This window comes from Sceloporus undulatus, chromosome 3 (assembly GCF_019175285.1).
Source record: "Sceloporus undulatus isolate JIND9_A2432 ecotype Alabama chromosome 3, SceUnd_v1.1, whole genome shotgun sequence".
NCBI lineage: Eukaryota > Metazoa > Chordata > Lepidosauria > Squamata > Phrynosomatidae > Sceloporus > Sceloporus undulatus.
Window position 1 is genome coordinate 181,632,371 of NC_056524.1, and position 21,079 is coordinate 181,653,449.

Genomic DNA, 21,079 nt, shown 5'->3' on the forward strand with positions numbered 1-21,079 from the left:
TGCACAGGTAGTGGGGAAACAGAATGGATGAAAGGAATTTAATTAAAAGTGTGAAATAACCACTTCTGTGTCTACTGCCACAGAATTCTGCAGTTTTTGCTCTGCAAAGGACTAACATGTCTAGTCCTGTGGAAGCATTACTGACTGGTCTGTTAAACAGAGAAGGCCTAAGGAAGTAAAAGCAAATACAAAGTGAACTCTGAAAAATGCCACTGAAGACTCTTTTAAAATAGTTTTGACTGTTTTTAGTATCTTCTTCCCATTGGAAGCTTATATAATAAGGGTACATTCAAGCTTCTCCTGAAGTTGCTTTTCAGATCTTTAAAGAAGATGGTGGGTGAGAAAGAAAGATGCTGGATTTTGTAAAACGTGATTTTGTGATTCTGCTTTCTGCAACTTTGTGACATTAAATTTCCAATTGATTTTTAAAATCACATTTTAGTCTTCAGTATTGGGTGACTTCATTTGACAGAACAAGCAACTCTAGCTTGTCATGAATGAGCAGCACTCTGTGGCACATGGCTGTTTTTCTCACTTGCAATAAGAGCCATTAAGAAAACCATGCAGCTTTGCTCCATGGTTGGCTTATTGTGTAATCTAGCAATGGATGCTTTCTCTTATTTGACTAATTGCCTCCCTGTGAAACAGAGAAAGAAGCCAAGAACAAACTTTGGAATCTTTCTCTGATCTGGAATACAACAAAGACAGGAAGCTGCCTGCTTCCAGATGACATGATGAACTAATTGTGGAACAAATGCTGTGATCCCACTGCAAGGAAAAGCAGCAAGTGGCATGCACATGTACATGACAAACTAGGATTCCAGTGTCTTTTTGTGTCATGCAAAGATATCCACTGGCTACATTCTTAAAAAGAATTTGCTTTACACAAAGACAGCACTGGACTTTAAAATGACCACTTACATTGAACAGAACCCAAGAAGGAGATCCGCAACACAGTTCAAAGTTGTGAGATGAATTGTTTTATTTTACTTTATTGTTGAGATAAGTCTCGTACATAGTTGTTTATTCATAATATTTTTTAAGGAATTTGCTTAGCAAGGAGTTCCTGTTGATTTCTTCAGTGAAAAGGAGAAATAATAATTTGAAACAGTAGGAGCAAATACCATTTCTACTAGCAATAATGTTAGTTTTGCATCATAGAGACAACTGATAGTTATTTTGAAGAATATAGAACATTTGGATCCACTGAGCACCTATCAATTTGAACATTTAGTACAAACAAAACAATGAATAATGCTGAATAAGAGACAGAAGCAATTAGTAATTATTTATTTTAAACTTGTTATGGGCTGCTAAATAATATCTCAAGATGGAAGTGTCAGTGTTATAAATGAAGCATGCCATATAGCCTTTCCTTCACATTATGTATGAGTACAAGGCACAGTACAATAGTGTAAGGGACACTTTATTTTCCTTTGCAGTTAGTTTCTATGGTAACAATTCTGTCATTGGTACTGAGAAAAACTGCTTACCTAAGTGTTTCTTGTGTGCACTCCCACAGAATCATGGCTTCAGCAAAAAAAACAACAAAAAAACCCAAGTCAATTATGTACACAACAGCTGAAAGTCTATATTTCTAATATGAACCATGGTGTAAGAACAATGATAATTTACCATTATGTGAATATTATATTAATCTTGATCACTAATAAAAATGGCCCCTCTGTTGCATGCAGATAACAGTGTTTTGCTCTCTGCAACAAGGTAATTATACAAATCACAGGATACAGAACAGAGTAGAATACTGCACTGGTGAGAGTGAGGCAATTGAGGATTATTGCAACTGTTGAAATGGGCATTCTCACTCAACATCTAGTTCAAGGTCGTCTGACTGGGGAGAACAAACTATTATAGGTACAAACCATGATGAATCACATCTTCTATGGTAACTCTCTTATCTCAACACAATGAACAACGGGTTTACACATATGGACACAATGCTTACCTATAACTGTAGTTCTTTGAATAGTCATCCATAAACCCACACATATGGATCAATCTGCACCTGCACAGACATTCTCTGAATCTTCTACAGCATGTGTTTTAGAGAAGTTCTGCTCCCACACCCTGCAGCTTTATGCTGCCCCTTCCTACTCTTTACCAGACAGTCTATTCCAAGCAGTTCCAAGTTTGCTGCAATGAAATAAATGCTATGCATTAATGTTTGTTTATATAGCACCATAAATTTGCATGACACTTTACAGGTCTCAACAAAACAGCATATAACCTGCCAATGGCAAACAATCTAAAAGTCATAGAACATAAACTATACAAATGAAATAAATAAATAAAAATATTGGTATAGGAATTATACCAATGTTTAGTTCTGACAATGTCCAGCAGAAGGACTAATTGAGCAGAAAATTACAGAAATTCTTGCCCTCTTATACTTTGTAGATATATTGGCTTCCTTAGTTTTCAAATGTTATGTACCAAGGCTTCTGAAATCAGTTAGTAAAAAATAATAGGGGTTATGGTCACTACTGTTAAGTCACTTCATTAACTTTTTAAAATCCTTTCCTATTGAAACTGTTTCCATGTACATCTTGAAGCCTTGGTTTTGGAGGTTAATATGACATAATTAATGGCATCTAGATTTCTAGCTAATCACAGAAATAATGACCTTAGAAATAAGACAGTGAAAGAAATAGGCCTGTAGAAACTTTGGTTCTCTGTTTTGCGTAACATTTGATCTACAGCTAGCTAGAAGCCAGAACCAGAACTTGATGTATTCAGTCAGGGATGGGGAATCTGCACACTTAAAATTCATCCAACCCTCAGGCATTTCCCCAAACTCCCTGCTTCCTTGCTATTTGGTTGGGTACTGCTATTGGAAGATCATTCAGACACTGTTCTGCAGTAGTCCTCAATAGTTACTGCCTTCTTTACTTGTTCTGGACCAGTGCGTCTCAAGTTATCTAATGTGGCAAACTGGAAATTGTTTTTTTCTAGTGATTGTTAGCATATTTCTGTTATATTATTACTATATTTGCATAGTTTCCTGGAACTTCACCGTAGACCATCACTGTTCCACAGGCCACCCCTTTCAGTAGTATTGCTCTGGAGGTCATATCCCCCAGTAGTTCTGTTTTTTGTTTTTTAGGAATCCTCCTTCTCATTCCCTCTGTTAGGGATAGTTATAGTGTTGTTTCTGTTAATCAGTAAGTCCCACTTTGAGTAGACAGAGCAGCAGGAGATTAATAGTGATTTAACACTGTCTTCTTGAGAATTACAATATTTTTATTTTATTTATAGAATTTATTATTAAGAACATACAATTAACTATTTATTTCAGATTGACTTTTTTCCTGTGGATCTTTGACCTTAATGGGAAAGAATTCCCTGTGTTAAGTTCTGTAAATATTTTCCTTGATAGTTTTGCAAATTGAATGTATTTGTTCATTATTTGCAAACAAATTTTAAGTTTATCAGAGTCCTTTAACACAGTTCTTTTAACAAGAATAATTGTTGGCTGACTTGGATTTTTCATTGGTAAAAGTATTAAATGGAGTGTGCAGATGTAGAATAGGAGTGCCAAAAATTGCACTGTCAATAAAAAGCGTCTTTATTAATATTATTATAACAACCATGCAAGATGGTTTTTTTGTTGTTGTTTTCTAGAAAAAAAACCTGGTTACTTACTATGTTTTAATTTTATTTCTAGGGTTGCAATAGTCTCTAAGGCTTTTGAAGGAAAAACTGATAGGACAGAACAATGGTATGGAACCCAGTACAAGCAAGAAGCAATTTCTGATGAAGTCGTTAAGGTGTGTTAAGAAAATTGGTAGTATCTAATTCTTGAAACCAGTCCTGGATACAAACCCTTTTTTTAGTGCTGCTAAGAAAGTTTTTATTATCTGTAAGAACAGTTATTACTAATTGTTACTTGGGTCATTACATTGTTACAGTGGAAATTATTCCAACAAAATATATTAAAAATATTGCATATTCTAGTGAAATGTGGAATTATTAATAGTTTTTTTATGGTGGGTTGATCATATTAAATAAAAATCTGAAACTCTATACTAAATATTTATTCATTAAAATTTCTTTTCTTTAAAATATGAGATTATCTAATGATGGCTATTAAAAATAATTCCATTTTCTTAAAAACTGAACTCTCAGTAATAATCACAACAAATTGAAAAGAAGCTTGTATTCCTGTGCAGGTAATTAGAAATTACACTACAGTATTGAACATGAAATTTAATGCTGGGTCAATTCTTGAAAATCATTGTCTTCCCATTCTGTTCACAAGGGTCTTATTCATGGAGGCTTACTTTTTCAATATATTGAGAATGGTAGTGATATCTATGGCAAGGAAGAACTAAGGTTATTGGTTTTTAATATGCACACTAGGTGATAGCAAAAACATCATTCTTGTTTACATTTTATACTCAGAAATGGCAAAATGCTGACCTTAATGGGAAATTCAAGCTCCCAATGAAGAATGAATTTATTCCTACTAACTTTGAAATAGTACCTTTAGAGAAGGATGCACCGCAGTACCCTACCCTTATTAAGGTAAGTTTTTTTCCCTATACATGCTGAATATCCCTTATCCGGAATTCCAAAATACCAACATTGTTCACATGGCTGACTGAGATAGTGAAGAACTATTTTTTTACAAAATAGACAGTAGCTGAATCCATTACAGGTTGAGTATCCTTTATCCGAAATTCTAAAATGCTTCAAAATCCAAAATTGTCCATATGGGTGGCTGAGATTGTGACACTTTTGCTTACTGATGGTTTATTGTGCACAGACTTTGTTTCATGCACAAAATTATTAAAAATATTATGTATAACCTTCAGGCTATATGCATAAGCTATAGACAAAACATAAATGAATTTCATGTTTAGACTTGGGTCCCATCTCCAGGATACCTAATTATGTATATGCAGTATTCCAAAACCCCAAAAATCCAGAATTAAAAACACCTCTGGTCCTATGCATTTCAAGTAAGGGAGACTCAATTTGTATCAAGTAGAAATGTTTAGAAAATGGTGTCTGGGAAGTTATTTTAAAATTAGTTAGTTACAGTTCTCTAATCTTGATTGCTAGTTGCTCTTATAGTTGAGCGTTTTAACAATGATAGGTTATGTTTCCGTTTCACACAGGTAACTTAAATAGATACTTTAAGTCACTATTCTAAAAATCTCGTCTGATTGCTATAAGTGATTGTGTCCTACAACCTCTACTCTCAATGCCTCAACATCTATAACAGAGCAAAAGACAATAATAGCATGGGCAAGCATTTTCACCATGTGATGTTCCATTTGCTGAGGCAACATTCCCATAATTATAAAAGGAACTAAACATTAAAGGTACATCACAAAAGCAGTGGAATTATCCCTCACAGGATTCTGATATCTTTATACATGATAATAAGCTATAAGATATTACTTTTGAGTAATAAAATTTGTGAGCATTTTTTTTCTGATGTTCTTATGAAAGAATAAGCTTATTTGTTCAAAAACCAAGCTTGTATATTCAAAAACCATCCTTTTATAATACAACTTGAACAGTGTTTTAAGGTTATATGGTATAAGTGAATATCATCTGTTTACCTATGGTTTAAAAGATATTTTTCTCCAATATATAGTTTGCAGTTTACTGTATTCAGATATATAAGTAGCAGTGAAGCCAATGCTTAAATTGCAGAGGTTGAATATGAACTCCCATAGATAGAACATTGCACCTCAAAATGAAGCAAAACCAAACTATTCCAGATTTGGGCATGGATTGTATTAGGGTTCTTCCATCACTAGCAGTGTTGCAAGCTAGCCTTCCCTCTTCTTAAGCTTAGCTATGATTCAAGGGCCATATGCTTTGCCCCTAAGTGCCTTTTTTATGTAGATATGATTAGATCACTTAGATGAGTCTACTAATATACAAATTTGGCACCCTCAGTTTATGATCCACTTGCATTGTTGTTGATGCTCTAAGAGTTGAGCCATGGAGTTATGTTAATCGCTTTGTTACTACACTCTTCCACAGCTGCTTATATGGTGGCTGTATTTCATGGGGGGGGGGGCACTTCTAATGAAACAATACCATAGGACCCAGAAACTTGTTCCCAGACATGAATGTGAGCACATGTCCTCACATATTGCTGCCATGAAGAGACATTAGACATGAGTAGTTCCATGCATCCCTACTATGTCTACATCCATTCCTCAGGTCTGTGCACTTGAGTTGTGAAAATGCAAAATGGGACTCTGATGAGCCTTGTGGTATTCCTGTTTTGCATAGGTGTTGCATCTCTGATATTCAGAAGAATATAATACAAGTTAAAATGATTTTAAAAAGACAGTTTTTAAATGTAGAAACATATGTTGTTTTTAAATGCAGGACACCGCTATGAGCAAACTGTGGTTCAAGCAAGATGATAAATTTTTCTTACCCAAAGCTTGCCTCAACTTTGAATTTTTCAGGTATGCGAGCATTAGCTTTACAATTTATCATACTAAGTAGAGCATATCTTTGTAATAACATGATTGTCAGTTCATCCAATTCTTTCCTCGGCATTATGGTGAACAGTGAGCTGTTTTTGTGTACAGTTTTCTCCAGATTGGAAAATGCAGTTGAAGTGCTGCTTTTGTGTGGAAGACAGGATTCATATCTTCTCCCAATCAAATGTATCTCTAATATTTCCAAGATAGAATTTTTCAGCACATGTACCGTGGAGTAGGCAGCTAAGGATAAATAAGCATAAACATGCTTCCATACATTAATAACTGTAGCTGAATGTCTTGGATTTTTTTCCATGCTCAGCATTTAAGCTGGAGTTCTGACAGTCAACTTCTTTTTTATAGTTTTTTGTGGTTTTTTTGGGCTATGTGGCCATGTTCCAGAAAAGTTTCTTCCTGACGTTTCACCAGCATCTGTGGCTGGCATCTTCAGAGAATTCTTTTTTGTTACTACTTGGGATTTTTCTGATTATGGATGGCATTACTTTTCCGTTTGTTTAATGGACTTCAACTTTGTGATCCAACTGACAGGTGAAACAGATGGTCAAAAGGAGTGAGCTTCCTGGCGGACTGGGGGCATGGCTTTCAGATAGCAGCACACTCCCAATTCTCTGGGAAGTTTGCCCAGCTGACCACACATGTGGCAGATCCACAATGTTTTGGCAGCGCAGCATTTACACATGCTGCGCCAAAGAAATGCCACAGCGGCAGCAAAGACTCCCATTCCCCAGTACAAAAAGGAGTGACTGTCTGTATGTGGTTGCCGCAGCCCCAACCTAACGAGCAAAGAGGCAGTCAGAAGCTGCTCCTTCAGGGCCATATGTTTTGCCCCTAAGTACCTTTTTATGTAGATGTGATTAGATCACTTAGATGAGTCTACTAATATACAAATTTGGCACCCTCAGTTTATGATCTACTTGCATTGTTGTTGATGCTCTAAGAGTTGAGCCATGGAGTTATGTTAATCACTTTGTTACTATACTTTTCCTTATCTGCTTAAAAGTTATTGTATATGGTGGCTGTATTTAATGGGGGAAGAGCACTTCTTAAAAAACAAGGTACTTAATAGATGGAATGTGGGGCTGCTCTGTTTATTAAAAGCTGACAATTACCTCTTTTGGTTGGTTTATTTCTCATTTTTTGGTAGAGAATAGTTTTTTAGAGACATGAAGTATTAGAGAAGTCTCATTTCTTTACTATACATGCAGTTTTCTTATGTATTCACATCATAGTCTATGGTTTATTTAGCAACCATCTGTTCCCCATGGTTTTGCTAGGCAAATAGGCAGGGCACAGCTTTGACTGGGAGGAAAAGAATTACATAGGGTGCATAGTGGGTATTTGGATCTAGCAATTATTAGCACATGGTTGCAGGGCCCCAAGAGGCAATTATATATTAAGTCTGCTGAGCTGCTTCCAGTTTTCTTCCAGGTCCCGGGTTACAGCTGCTGAAGTATCAGTCTACAATTAGACTGTACCATTATTTCCATGGTTTGTTCTTTTAGCATAACCTGTTTTGCATTTGCAAGGTGGAATTTCTGCCTGGCCTGGACACATATAACCTGTATGCAGGAGACAGCTGGGACAATAAAAAATCATAGAGCTGGAAGAAGCCACAAGGACCATTCAGTCCAGCCTCTTGCCTTGCAGGAATATACAATAAAGCACTGCAAATAAGTATAAGCTGTTACTGCAGGACAGCAGTCTTTTATATAGAACCCTAATATTCACCTGTGTCATGACAATGCTAGGTATATATTTGTACACTATGTTTATATATTATATTATATTATATTAATATGTAGCATGTAATATATTAGTATTACATTTATACAAGCTAGCATTGTCATAGCATACATGAGATGCATACTTCTCCTGACAGGGTAACTGAATGGAGTGCTAGTGACAGTTTGTACATGGTCTATAGAGTCCTTTTGCCCATTTGGAATCCCTCCTTATATGTGGACAAGAATAATTTCTTTCTAGAAAAAGTATTCTGCATTGTCTTTTTTCTTCATCAGTAAAATTAATACAGAACTGTATGGGGAGAAATTTGATTTAAACAGGCATGGCATGGATTCTGAGATCAAGACAGATTAAGCCAATAGGTGAGGTACCAAAAAGCAGCACCAGAAGGCTGCGTTGCAGAGTACAAAAGCATTGTGGTCATTCCATAATAGGTCATTAGACTGTGTGAGTTTAGTTTTGATTTATCTAGAAGCCCACATGAATGTCAGTGTAATCTGTGCATTCCCATTCAGAAGCAAAATCGAAAGTGTTTAGTGGTGCTTCTTCCCTGGTAAATGCATTTAGGATTACTGATATAGATAGCATATTCAAGTGAATCTGTCTCCAGAAGAAGTCTCTGCAAGACTTGTCAACCACCACAACAAAAAAGCTCTATGTCATTGCAGTTTTAGGCATAAGATAATACCATGGTAAGATGTAAATGGAAAAATACTGCAGCATTGTTCTATGAGTAGTAAACATACACTGAGGCTAAAAGCCTCCATGCACCTTCTTATGAGTAAGCTCTTTTGTGCACCATGAGACTTATGTCTGGTTAAAAATGCATAGGATCACTGTGCAGATCTGAATTACTGGTGTTATAGCCTGTTTCATGTGACTTGTAGAGTATTCTGATTTTCCTTTTAAAAACTGGGGGGAAATTATAATTTTTATTAGACATTGATTCAGTTGCTCTTTCAAACATCATTATATCTCACTTGTTTTTTATATTTGATTTTATGATAAAGGCATACTTCAGTAAGGATTTTGTATGAACAGTTTATTTTTGTGCCAATTACAGGTTTGTATTTTTGTAACTGCTGCATATCTATGTACATATCTGTAGAAGATTTTAGATCATGCTGTACACAAATTGATTCTGATCTTAATCGGGTTAATCTGGCATTAAGCAGTATTGTTGAAACATGACTTGAGTCTTTGAGTTGTCTTTGCCTTTTATACGTCTGTGCAGACTTCTGTACCTCCTTGGGATCTACAAAATTTTATCAGCCAAACATGAAACTTGGTTTGATATTTCTGTTCTTAATCTAAAGATGACAACTGGATAGTAAAACTAAACCCACAGCTGTAATATTTTTCTTTTTCTCTGAAACTAGCAGATGTGTTCAGTGTGATTTCATCTTGATACAGATTAACTTCATTGTGAAGCTGTCTTATATGGACTAGCCATTGAAATTTAAATTAGTACTTTGTGGTGGGTTTTAGTTCCCTTACAAAATGATTGTTTTTTATTATATTCTTTTTCTAAATTCTCTATACGAAACTCAAAATGTAGTGGGCAAAAAAGGCATTTCTGTCAATGTATGTAGTTAGTCAAAATGTTAAATGGGTATGTTTTTAGCTCTCTGTTCCCATTTAGTGTGTGTTTGTGTTTGTTTCAATATTGTCACAACTGGAACCACCAAAATGATTTTCTTAATTGTATCCTTGAGACCTAGTGTGGAGGATCTAACAGAAGTGGAAAGTAATTGTATCAGATATTTTACTTTCAACATTTTCTTCCAGCCCATTTGCTTACGTGGATCCCTTACATTGTAACATGGCCTATTTGTACCTTGAGCTACTCAAAGACTCCCTCAACGAGTATGCATATGCAGCAGAACTAGCTGGCTTGAACTATGATCTCCAAAATACCATCTATGGGATGTATGTAAGTACCCAGATTAAGGAGACTCCTTAAAAGCCTTAAATTTACATCCATGAATCAAAAAGCTACAGCAAAACTTGATTTGCTGAAGCATATTTAAAATCACCTTCCCAACTGAAAATCTTTTTTCTTCCCCTTTCAACCTTGGTTTCTGACTATACTTTCTCATAGTTTGAGTTTCCACTTAAATCTTTTCGCAAGTCTTCAACACTTCCATTCACATTCAGGACTTTTGGCTTCATTTTACATCATTTGCCAGATTAGTTGTAAATTTTTTTCACCTAAAACTAAATTTAATTGTGCTCCTAATTGGAGCTAAGATCTCTGCTCTTCCAGTTATTAAATCAGAACTTCCAATGAAGAAACAAATTCTTTACTATGATTTCATTTTTTTCATTTCCAAGAATATTGGTTATGAGGCTGCATATACATACTCTTCAGTCATGTTTCTTCACCCCTTACCATGTCGCTGCTTGGAAGTATCAAAGCATCCTTTTTTTTTCTTTTTGTTAGTCGCTACCTTTATGCTGACCCTCTCCATTGCAACATGACATACCTGTTAATCAGGTTATTGAAGGATGATTTAAAAGAGTATACATATGCAGCACGCCTTTCAGGTTTGGTCTATGCCATTGCATCAGGAATGAATGCAATACTTGTAAGTAAGCTGGGGGAAAACCAGGAAGGAATGAGATGGCTTGAGAATTAAATGCCGTTTGGAAAAATGTTGGCTTCTTCCTTTCTAAGCAAAATGGCTACTTGTTCTGTGTTTCCTTGCATTTTTGTTATAACAGGTAGGAAAACCCATGTGTAATATTAAACTATTTATTGAATGGTTTGAACGTGATTGGCATGTGTTTTTTGTGAATTTTTTTGTAGTGTGCTGTGTAACATTGTAACTAATTTGCATGGTTAGTTATTTCTATAGAAACATTGCAAGACTAATGGTTTTAAAATAATCATGGAATTTTCTAAGCTATTGGTCATTTGAATTGTGAATTTGATAAACAAAACCATGCATTCACCAGAATGTTCTGTGACAATAAAGACTAATTGGTCTGTAGGAGCATGAATATTTGTAAACCTAAATTAGTCCCCCTCCAATATACACTTTACTAAACTGTTTTACTGACTATGAGAAAATTGCATGTTGGAGTCAAATAAATTTGAGTCCGTTTTTTTCTGCAGTAGGAAAAAAAAAACAGATTTCTCATACATTATTACTTCTTTCTTAGATTTTCTTGATCAGATATAAAATATGAGATCTGTTCAAGACTTTTAAGAGGATATACCTCTCATCTCATAGAACATTCCTTGATGATGTTGTTTAGGCTGACCTGGAATTTTCTATACTAAAACTGACTGAAAATACAAACACAGTTTTTAATATTAAAGAGGCTACTAGATTTTTTGTTTGTTACTATTTAAATTTATATTCTGCCTTTCTTCCACTGTGTAACTCAAGTTGATGTATGTACTGTTCCCAGAGAGCCTCTCATTGAATCACTGACCCAGATCTACTTAGGTTAAAAAGATTGCTGCATCATATCTCTTCAGTCTGTAGCTTGGGATGTAGACAACATAATTTAAAACCAAGTCTAATTTCTTTGATCATCTACCATAGTCATTACCATTTTCTATCAATCATAAAATACTTCAGACATCTATCCTATTCATTACCCAGAGATTGTGATTCTGTTCTGTTAAAATAATGTTTGTATAATTTTGGGGCGAAACAGACCACCCTTGTGCCGCTGTCTGAGCAGCTTCAGAGCACAGCAGTTTGGTGCCGCATGCTCTGAAGTCGCCTGGAAGCCATCTTCATAGCATCTGGTTGCCCACACACAGACCGGCTGCCAGGCGACGCTGCATTTAGATGCCCCACACCACAGGAGCACTGTAAAGCTGTGGCAGGGTGGGAAAACCCGTTTTTGGGGGTTTTTTTTGCCAGCACAAAAAGGAGCAGCAATTTGCTGCTTATTTTTTGCACTGGCAAAAAGGTGGATTGGGGCCATGGCATGTGGTTGCTGCGACCCCAATCTGACTTTTTCATGGGCGGCCTGCTTTACCCCATAGTGACTTTATTATGGGATGATACAACTTTCAGGTATACTATATAATTTCTGCATCACAGGATGTCATGGGATAAGCAGCATTTTCTAAAAGAAGTACACACTGATGCAAATGAACATTCAGGATGAGAAAGAGAGAATGATATGATAAAGCAGGGTTAATGGAATATTAAAGTGGTATGCATTTCAAAGAAGCAGTACTTCAGTATGAGTGCATACATGTGATGATTAATCCAGTTATGCAATAACTTTAGAAAGCTATCATCTCAATGTCTTAAATTTTTTTACTATCCTACTTTTCTTAATAAGAGTATTGTAAACTCTGTTGCTTTAGAAATTATGGAATGGAGGTATTTTCTTCTATTTTTGCACTAGATTTTGAAATCTTAGCATACCTTTATTCTTTTTGAAATAATACTACATTGCTTTTGGGAGGTTATCACACTGTTTTTCCTATTTTAAATTCAGAAAATTCAAATGAGGATTTACCTTATCTTGTATGATGAACAGTGCTTTCTTTGCTTTGCACTGTACAATAATATATTTGCTCTGTGCTGTAGTATCACTTCCACAGTGTTTATTTTTGGTACAAGTTTATTCCTGAGAGTTAGTAAAATACTAGTGAAACTCTGCAGAAATGCAATGCAACTGATGGGAAACATTAAGAATTCCATTAAAGCAAGGCAAAACATTTCTTGTTGTTAGGAGATTGCTATTTACTGTAGTAATAGCAGTAGTAGTAGTTGTTGTTGTTGTTTGCCTTCAAATAATTTTTGGTTTAATGGCAACCCCAAGGCAAATCTATCATGAGTTTTTCTTGGCAAGATTTGCCATGGCCTTTTTCTGAAACAATCTGACTTGTCTAAGACGACCTGGTGGGTTTGAATCCAGGTCTGTAGAATTGTAATCCAACGCTCAAACCTCTATGCCATCCTGGCTCTTAGCTATTTACAGCACTAATGGAAATCTCCATTTTGCTTTAAAGGAAGGTTTCAAGTACATAAACAACTTACTTATTCTCTCCCTATAGCTTTCTGTAAAAGGTTACAATGACAAGCAGCATATCCTGCTGAAGAAGATTATTGAGAAAATGGCCACCTTTGAGATTGATGAAAAAAGATTTGAAATTATCAAGGAAGCGGTAAGCCATCTAGAAGTTTACTTTGATACTAGACTCTAAACAGGAAACATGCCACTCTATTAAAATTTCAAAAAGCACCATACAGGACCTACCAATGATACTTTTGTTGTGAGACAGACAGACCCCCCACCAAAGAAAACACCAGTTCATTCAGTGAGACCTGTATCTGAGTAGACAAGCAGTTTCAAGTTCTTGTTATTTTTTATATATATCTTTGTATGTTGGCTTCCCTCCGAAGGCTTTTGCTTACCCCATAAATCTGCTCCGAGGAGCTTTTTTTAATGGCTAAGAAATCTTCTGTGGATGGAAAGAAATCTGTACCCTAAATATCCCCTGTGTTGGCAGCAGCTTTTTTAACTGAAGCTCTGAGCTTCTGAAATCATCTGTTCAGCTTTTGCAGATGTATTCTTTTCCTAGTCCTTAACCACATTTCAGAGATTGGGAACAGGCTGCGAGTTCACACACTCACTCCCTGTTCCTTCATTCACATTGCTTGTGTTTTTGCTAGCATTAACTACAGGTGTGTACTATATTGCCACTAGTGTTAATATGGCATGATGAGTACTGACTGTGCTAACTAGTTTCAGATAAGAGGGAACCCTGGTTGCCTACTTGAATATCTTTTGGCTGTTTTTATTTATTTTGAATATAAAATTTGAGAACTTGAGGTAATTCAGTTCTTTTCCAAACTTCATTGTTAACTATTATGTGATTTTTATTGTAATTTTGGTAGTATATGAGATCACTTAACAACTTTCGAGCTGAACAGCCACACCAGCATGCCATGTATTACCTTCGGCTATTAATGACAGAAGTTGCCTGGACCAAAGATGAATTAAAAGAAGCTTTAGATGGTAAGCTTTTCCTGAATTTAAGCATCTTTGCTGACTAATGTTTTAAAAGGGCTAGAAAACCTTCTGCCTCAAACCATAGAGGATTACTGGCTGTTAGTGTAGCAATATTGAACTGATGGTCCAATTTGTTATAGTGTAACTTGTGAAGTTTCTAGTCTAATGCTTCATCTCTCAACTCAATTTAGAAATGTTCTAGTTTATTTCTTTTCAGTCATGAGTAGACTCTGGCATAGTGTTCCCATTTCATGGACAGTTTGAAGCTTTTCAGTAATTGACTTGCTGATGGTTGGAAAAACTGCCAGAAATTTTCTTCTCTGTCCTAGGGCTTTAGCCTCCAGATTTAGATTCTTGGTAATCCTTAAGGATGATCAAAGCCCCATTTGGTTCAAGGGGAAGATTAAAATAACAGAGTATTAAACATTTAAAATAAATTGCTGAATAAATTTAGTGAATTCATCAAAATAAGATACCTAGTTGAAATCTAAAATGATACATGTAAAAATAGTTTATTCCCAGAAGTTTAAGTTACATCAGCAGAAGCTAGGCTATCCAAAATTCTATGCTTTCCAAAACATACTGAGATGTAAACTTTGATTAAAGCCTTGTTCAGATGTTTGCCTGAACAAGCATAGCTAGAACTTGGGCAGGGATATATTTGACTTACAAGTCTTGGTCCTAGTGTTCCTAAGCACCCAGACATAAGTTAGACTATTCTGCATTTCCACTCAGCCATCTTAATAACTACATTCAGCTGTGGTTACTGGGTTGTCTTCAACCCCCCCTGTGCAAAAGTCTAAATCATTTGTGGGTGCTTGGGTAAGTAGGGTGAGGGGACCTTTGTCCCTGACCTACAAATCTAAGAGAAAGAAATTTCCTAATTTTGAAGCTGCCACATTCCAAGATCAGTTTTCCATCAGCTGTGCTAATGGAATGCGTCTCTGCATGAATATGTGGAATCCCTACCTTCCTGTTTACACCACTGTCTTTCCTATCCAACAGGGTGCCCCAACACTCTGTGTAGCACTTTCATAAGGCTAGAGGGCTATTGTAGGGCAGGATAAGGAGATAGTCTCAGTATTATAAATTAGTTTTTCAATATTAATGAATAGTCTCATTGTACATACTCTTTTTCTGATCCCAAAAGATCAGAAATGTGAGTAAATATCAAGGCGTGAGTAAATATCAAATAATTGAACAGATGAGTTAAATTGTTAATTGTTTGAATAAGCCATAATTCCCATTTTTGTTTCACTATCTTTAATATAGTTGATATTTTGAGGATGAAACTAGTGCTAATGGATTGACCTTAGAATGAGAATGTATGTGCATGTGTGTTACTCCATCTGTTTTTTTAACCTATTAATTTCCAGAATTGAAAATATATTTGTCACTAAACTCTTTTTCTCTCCTGATACCAGAACTCTCGCATATGCATAGGCACATGTGCACGCACACACACATATACGGGTGGGGCATACTAATCTTATTGTATTCTACCAAAAAGGATTTGGGAAGGGAAACATTGGTCTGAAAAGTAGAGAAGTAGATGTTTTATCTCCACCTACTCTTTTTGTTCTCATTTGGGTTGTATTCGTGTTACTCTGCGAGCCAGTGTAGTGATTTGGACATTGGACTATGACTCTGGAGACCAGGGTTTGAATTCCAACTCAATCATGGAGACCCACTAGGTGATCTTGGGGCATGTCATACTCTCTCATCTTCAAAGGAAGGCAAAAGCAAACCTCCTCTGAAAACATCTTGCCAAGAAAACCTTGTGATAGATTCATCTTAAGATATCTCCATAAGTTGGAAACAACTTGAAGGCACACACAACAACAGTGTTGCTCTATTTGGAAATCTATTTCTTGTAGTCAGAAAGATACAGACATGGTACAAGCTCTGTGTATGTCAGGGTACAGTAGTTTATAACAAGAGACTTGAAAAATGTTTTCCCAGTGTCTAGTAATGATTGTCTCTCAGTGCCAGATGTAGGCTACAAAGCCTGGTGAATTAGACCAAATTTATACCTGATTCTGTATTTGGTTTGCAAAGGTGGCCATACAATTGCTTCTGGATTAGAAGACACATCTCATTGAAAGAAGTGCAGTGCAGATAATGACTACAGTGAAAGAGAGGTTACCAGTGAATCCTTAGATGTGACTGGACATAAAGATGGTAGCCTTAGCTAATGCACATAAACACACCACACAGACAATTTAATTTCAAAATGACAAGTAGCCTTTAAGTCTGCCATTAGAAATAATTGCTGTCAACATGATTGACCTTCCTTCCAAGAAAAAGATAAAAACCCCATGTTCTTTCTGTAGTTAACAGCTTAAGCTTTATCTTCAGCCACCACTTGAATGACTGTTACTATTTTTGAAAGTGGATGTGTCTTTAGTTTGCTTGTAGCACAAAGTAGTCTTTCCTTTGCTTTCTTTTCCTTTTTTTCCTGCATTGGAATCTGGGTCAAACGACATATGAATTCTAAGCAAGGCAAACTGTGCAGTGAGCACAGCAATTTAGATCTGGATACTTTCCCAAATATGAGTATTTGTGAAGAAAAAACACCCACTGCCTTTTGGTGGTGATTTTTTTTCTTTCTTCTTTTTAAGAAATGTGTTTCATTTTAAAATAATGTACTTTTTTTCCAAATAGAAAACATGATTGATTTTAAATGTCAAAATATCTGTTGTAGATGTCACTCTTCCCCGCCTCAAGGCCTTTATTTCTCAGCTGTTGTCACGGTTACACATTGAAGCACTCCTCCATGGCAATATAACAAAACAGGTTAGTTTTGATGTGTTTTTCAGCTGAAACAGATTTATAATATTATGTGAACTTAGAATCAAGTATTTGAGTTTCTGTATGGGCTGGGTTGTTTTTAAAATCTTCATATGTTTACTATCAGTGGGTTTTACTGAAGGTTTCCTTATATATTTCTTCCTACTCTATTGATCTGTTAATATCTATTTCTAGAAATGTGTGTAAAATACTGTATTATATGGAAAGCCCATACAGGAAGAATAGAATGCCATTTGTGTGAACTATAATCACCACAAGTTATATGTGTCCAAACTGGACATAACTATTGTTTTCTGTTGCACGTGTTAGGGGTGCTTGAAATGTTCCATTGCATTTTAGGTTTTTGGTTATGTCATACTGTATTACCCTTTTGCCTTGGATATGCCAAAATACAAAACCCACTTATTAGTAAATACCCATTGAACATAGCAGGACTTCAGACATGAATCTGGAAAATGGACTGATGGGGGTAGTGGTTTCATTTTCCTAAATTCCCCAGCCAGCATGGCCAGTGTCAGAAGCAGAAATTTTCCACATTCTGTCTTTAAGCATATTTTGGGTTGTGATGTGAAGCCATTTGTATTTCATAGCATCATAAGCCCAAAACACACTGAAGATATATCCTATTTGAGACTGCTTTAACTGCCCTGGCTCAGTGCTAGGGAGTCTTGGGAACTGTAGTTTATTGTGGCACCCAAGCTCTATGACAGAAGCTAAATGTTACACCAAACTACATTCCCAGAATTCCCTAGCATTGAGCAAGGACAGTTAAAGTGGCCTCAAACTGGATTATTTCCACAGTGTAGTTTGGACCATAGAATCATAGAGTTGGAAGCAGCCTCATGAACCATCAAGTCTAGCCCCCTGCTTGATGCAGAATCTCCAGCTAATGCATCCCCAGCAGGTAGCTGTCCAGCCTGTTTTTTGATGACATCTAGAGAAGGAACTGTCCGTCACCACTCTAGGCAATTGGTTCCATTGCCAAATCACTCTTACTGCCAAGAAGTTCCTTCTAATGTTTGGTTGAAATCTATTCTCTTGTAACTTTACTATTAGAATTGGCCCTACCCTCTAGGGCAACAGTGAACAGGCCTGCCACCTCCTCCCTAGGACAACCCTTTAGATATTTAAAGAATGTAAGCCTGTCACTTTGCAATTTTCTCTTTTCCCAGCTGAACGTGCCCAGCTACTTCAACCTTTCCTATTATGTTTTGTTCTCCAAACCTCTTTATCCGCATTGCCCTTCTTTGAACCTGCTCAAACTTGTCTATAGCCTTCTTAAAATGAGGCACCCAGAACTGAAACCAGTACTCTAAATGAGGCCTGACCAGCACAGAATTTGCAGGAGCATGGCTTTGGTGCGACTTCTGGACTCTTAGGATGCATGCATCATTGAAACACCATACCTCCACTGTGACTCGAAGCAGCTTTATTTTGGCTGTCTGTAACAGGCCTATGCTTCTATTAATGCAAGTTAAAATAGTGTTCGTCTTCTTTGTTGCAGCATCACACTGCTAGCTCATGTTCAATTTATGATCAACAATAATCCCAAGGTCCTTTTTGCATGTAGTACTGGTGAGCCATGTATTCCCCCCCCCTTCCTATGCATGTGCATTTGGTTTTTGAGGCATAAACATAGAATTTTGGATTTGTGTCTATTGAATTTCATTTTATTAATTTCTGCCCAATATTCTAGTTTTGAATCTTCCAATGTGTTAGCCAACCCTCCCAGTTTTCTGTCATCATCAAACTTGATAAGGATTCATTTCACCCCTCATCTAAGTCATTGATAGTAATGTTGAAGATTAGTGGCCCTAGGATAGAAAACTGAGGTACTCTCTTGAGACCTCCTTTGAGCTTGAAGTGCAGCCATTGATGATGACTCTGAGCACAATTTTCCAATCAGTTATGGATCCATCTGACAGTGTTGCCATCTTTTCCACATGCAAGCAGTTTGCTAATCAAAATATTATGGAGGACCTTATCAAATGATTTGCTGAAATCCAGATAAATGGCATTGACAGCATTTTACATCATTTACTATAGTGACCTGATCAAAAAGCTATATGAGATAGTTTGGTAGGGTTTGTTCTTGACAAATCCATGCTGGTTCCTATTGATCTTTGTTATCAAGATACTTGCTGACAGACTCTTATTTAATCCATTCTATTATTTTTCCTGGTATTGAGGTCAAGCTGACTGGTTTGTAGTTTCTTGGACCTTTTTTGGACGGTACTTTTTTGAAGAGAGGGACAAAGTTTGACTTTCTCTAGTCCTTTCACACCTCACCTGTTCTCCAAGATTTGTCAGAAATTATGTCAAGTGGTTCAGCAAGTTATTTTAGTACTTTGGGGTGTAGTTCACCTGATCTTGCAGATTTGAACTCTTTTGGGTTAGCTAGGTGACTTTAACTCCCTGTTAATCTTGATTTGCAATCCAGCTCCTTTGCCAAGATCTCTGCTGCTGCATGCAAGCACACAGTTCTCTCTTTGAGGGAAAACTGAAACAAAATATGTATTGAGTAGTTCTGCCATTTCATTGTGATCTGTTAACATTTCACCATCTTTATTAAACAGCAGCTCCACTGTCTTATTTGGTCATTTTCTTGCCTCAAATATATCTGGAAAAAAAACCCTTTTGTTGCTCCTTGTTTGTCTAACCAATCTCAGCTCATTCTGAGCTTTTAACGTTCCTTATACCATTCCTGCAAGCTTGGCTACAAGCTATACTCTTCCTTGGTGATTTGCCCTTCCTTTCCACTTTCCCACCTTCCCACTTTTTCCCACTTTCTTCTTAACATTGGCTTTTTCAAACATTCAGATTTTCAGATGTTTTATATTTTTCTTCTTCCATGGGATTGTTTGTGATTGTGCTGGGTGTCTTTTTCCTTTAGCATGTCTAGCCATGGGATTCTACCCAGTTATTCCCTGAACTTGTTAAGATCAGTTTTCTTGAAATCCAGAGTCTGTGTTTGGCTATACTCTTCTTTGCCCACAATTGTGAAATATAACATTTTATCGTCACTTCTCCCTAAAGTACCAGCTAGTTTGATTCCAGTGATCAACTCCTACCTATTGGTTAGGATCATTTCATGATGTAATATCCATTTTCTCACCTTAACAAAAATAAGGCTATAAAAATAATGCATGCCAGATCCATCCACTTAAGTTCTCAAACTAATAGTATATAATTTGAACAGAGAATAAGAATTCAGAATAGTTAAGAATGAAGCCAGTGTCAAATTTAAATGGCAGTGTATGAACTTGAAATAACAGACTAGGGATTTTGCTTTTTATAGTGCATGATGATTTGCTGGTAATAAGTATGTTACAGCATTCTGAGAGATTTGAATATTAGGTTGGCAAGGGCATTTTATTGCAGCACAGATAAGCATAATCTAGATAATATTATAGAATTAGTTTGCTTCCCTACCAAACTAAAGTGAAGTTAGCCCTATATGTTAGCTCAAAGTATGACAGGACTGTACTGAAATTTCTGTTTCAGGTTAGGCACCAGATATAAGGGGAGGGGGAAGACAGTAGCAAAGCAAAGCATGTAGCAAAACTCCAAAAGATTTTAGAGTTGTGTTTCTGAAATTAAGAGTTCTGTGCACCGACAGTGAACCTACAAGTTCAGCTAGTTTCTTCTGAGCACCCCAAAGTAAGGGAGACCACCACATTCCATCAAATTACTTATCAATGGATAAGTAATTTGATGGAAGGCTGCATCTGAAAGTTTTCCAAAGTGAGGAATCAAGGACAAGTAAAAACAGCTTGACTTTCGCAAGTTAACAGAGAAAAAATAATTATGGCTTTGTTGGATGAACTTAGATCACTGGTGCACCTGATGGATGAATTCATGATCACACAGCTTTCTGTTTCAGGCAGGCCAAAAACATTGCACAGGTTTAAAAACAACCTCAATTTCAACTCTCTGAATATTTTCTTAAAGAAAGAGAAGCAAGACAAAATAGTAGCATACTTTATAAAAGAAGATCAATGGTAATAAAATCAAAGGAAAAACAGTAGTGCTGCTAG

At 36.3% G+C, this 21,079-nt stretch overlaps 1 protein-coding gene across 3 annotated transcripts in view; it reads left to right on the top strand.

The window, feature by feature from the left end:
- Positions 1–21,079, top strand: part of IDE (insulin degrading enzyme) — an 89,455-nt gene that overhangs the window by 49,913 nt on the left and 18,463 nt on the right. For 2 of the 3 annotated variants that reach the window (XM_042459263.1, XM_042459265.1), the window contains exons 12-18: positions 3,686–3,788; positions 4,423–4,545; positions 6,376–6,458; positions 10,029–10,173; positions 13,273–13,383; positions 14,117–14,237; positions 16,936–17,027. In XM_042459263.1, coding sequence (XP_042315197.1) covers positions 3,686–3,788; positions 4,423–4,545; positions 6,376–6,458; positions 10,029–10,173; positions 13,273–13,383; positions 14,117–14,237; positions 16,936–17,027 — 778 coding nt within the window. Of the gene's footprint in view, positions 1–3,685; positions 3,789–4,422; positions 4,546–6,375; positions 6,459–10,028; positions 10,174–10,683; positions 10,829–13,272; positions 13,384–14,116; positions 14,238–16,935; positions 17,028–21,079 lie in introns of all 3 variants that reach the window. The other variant, XM_042459264.1, reaches the window with a different exon arrangement.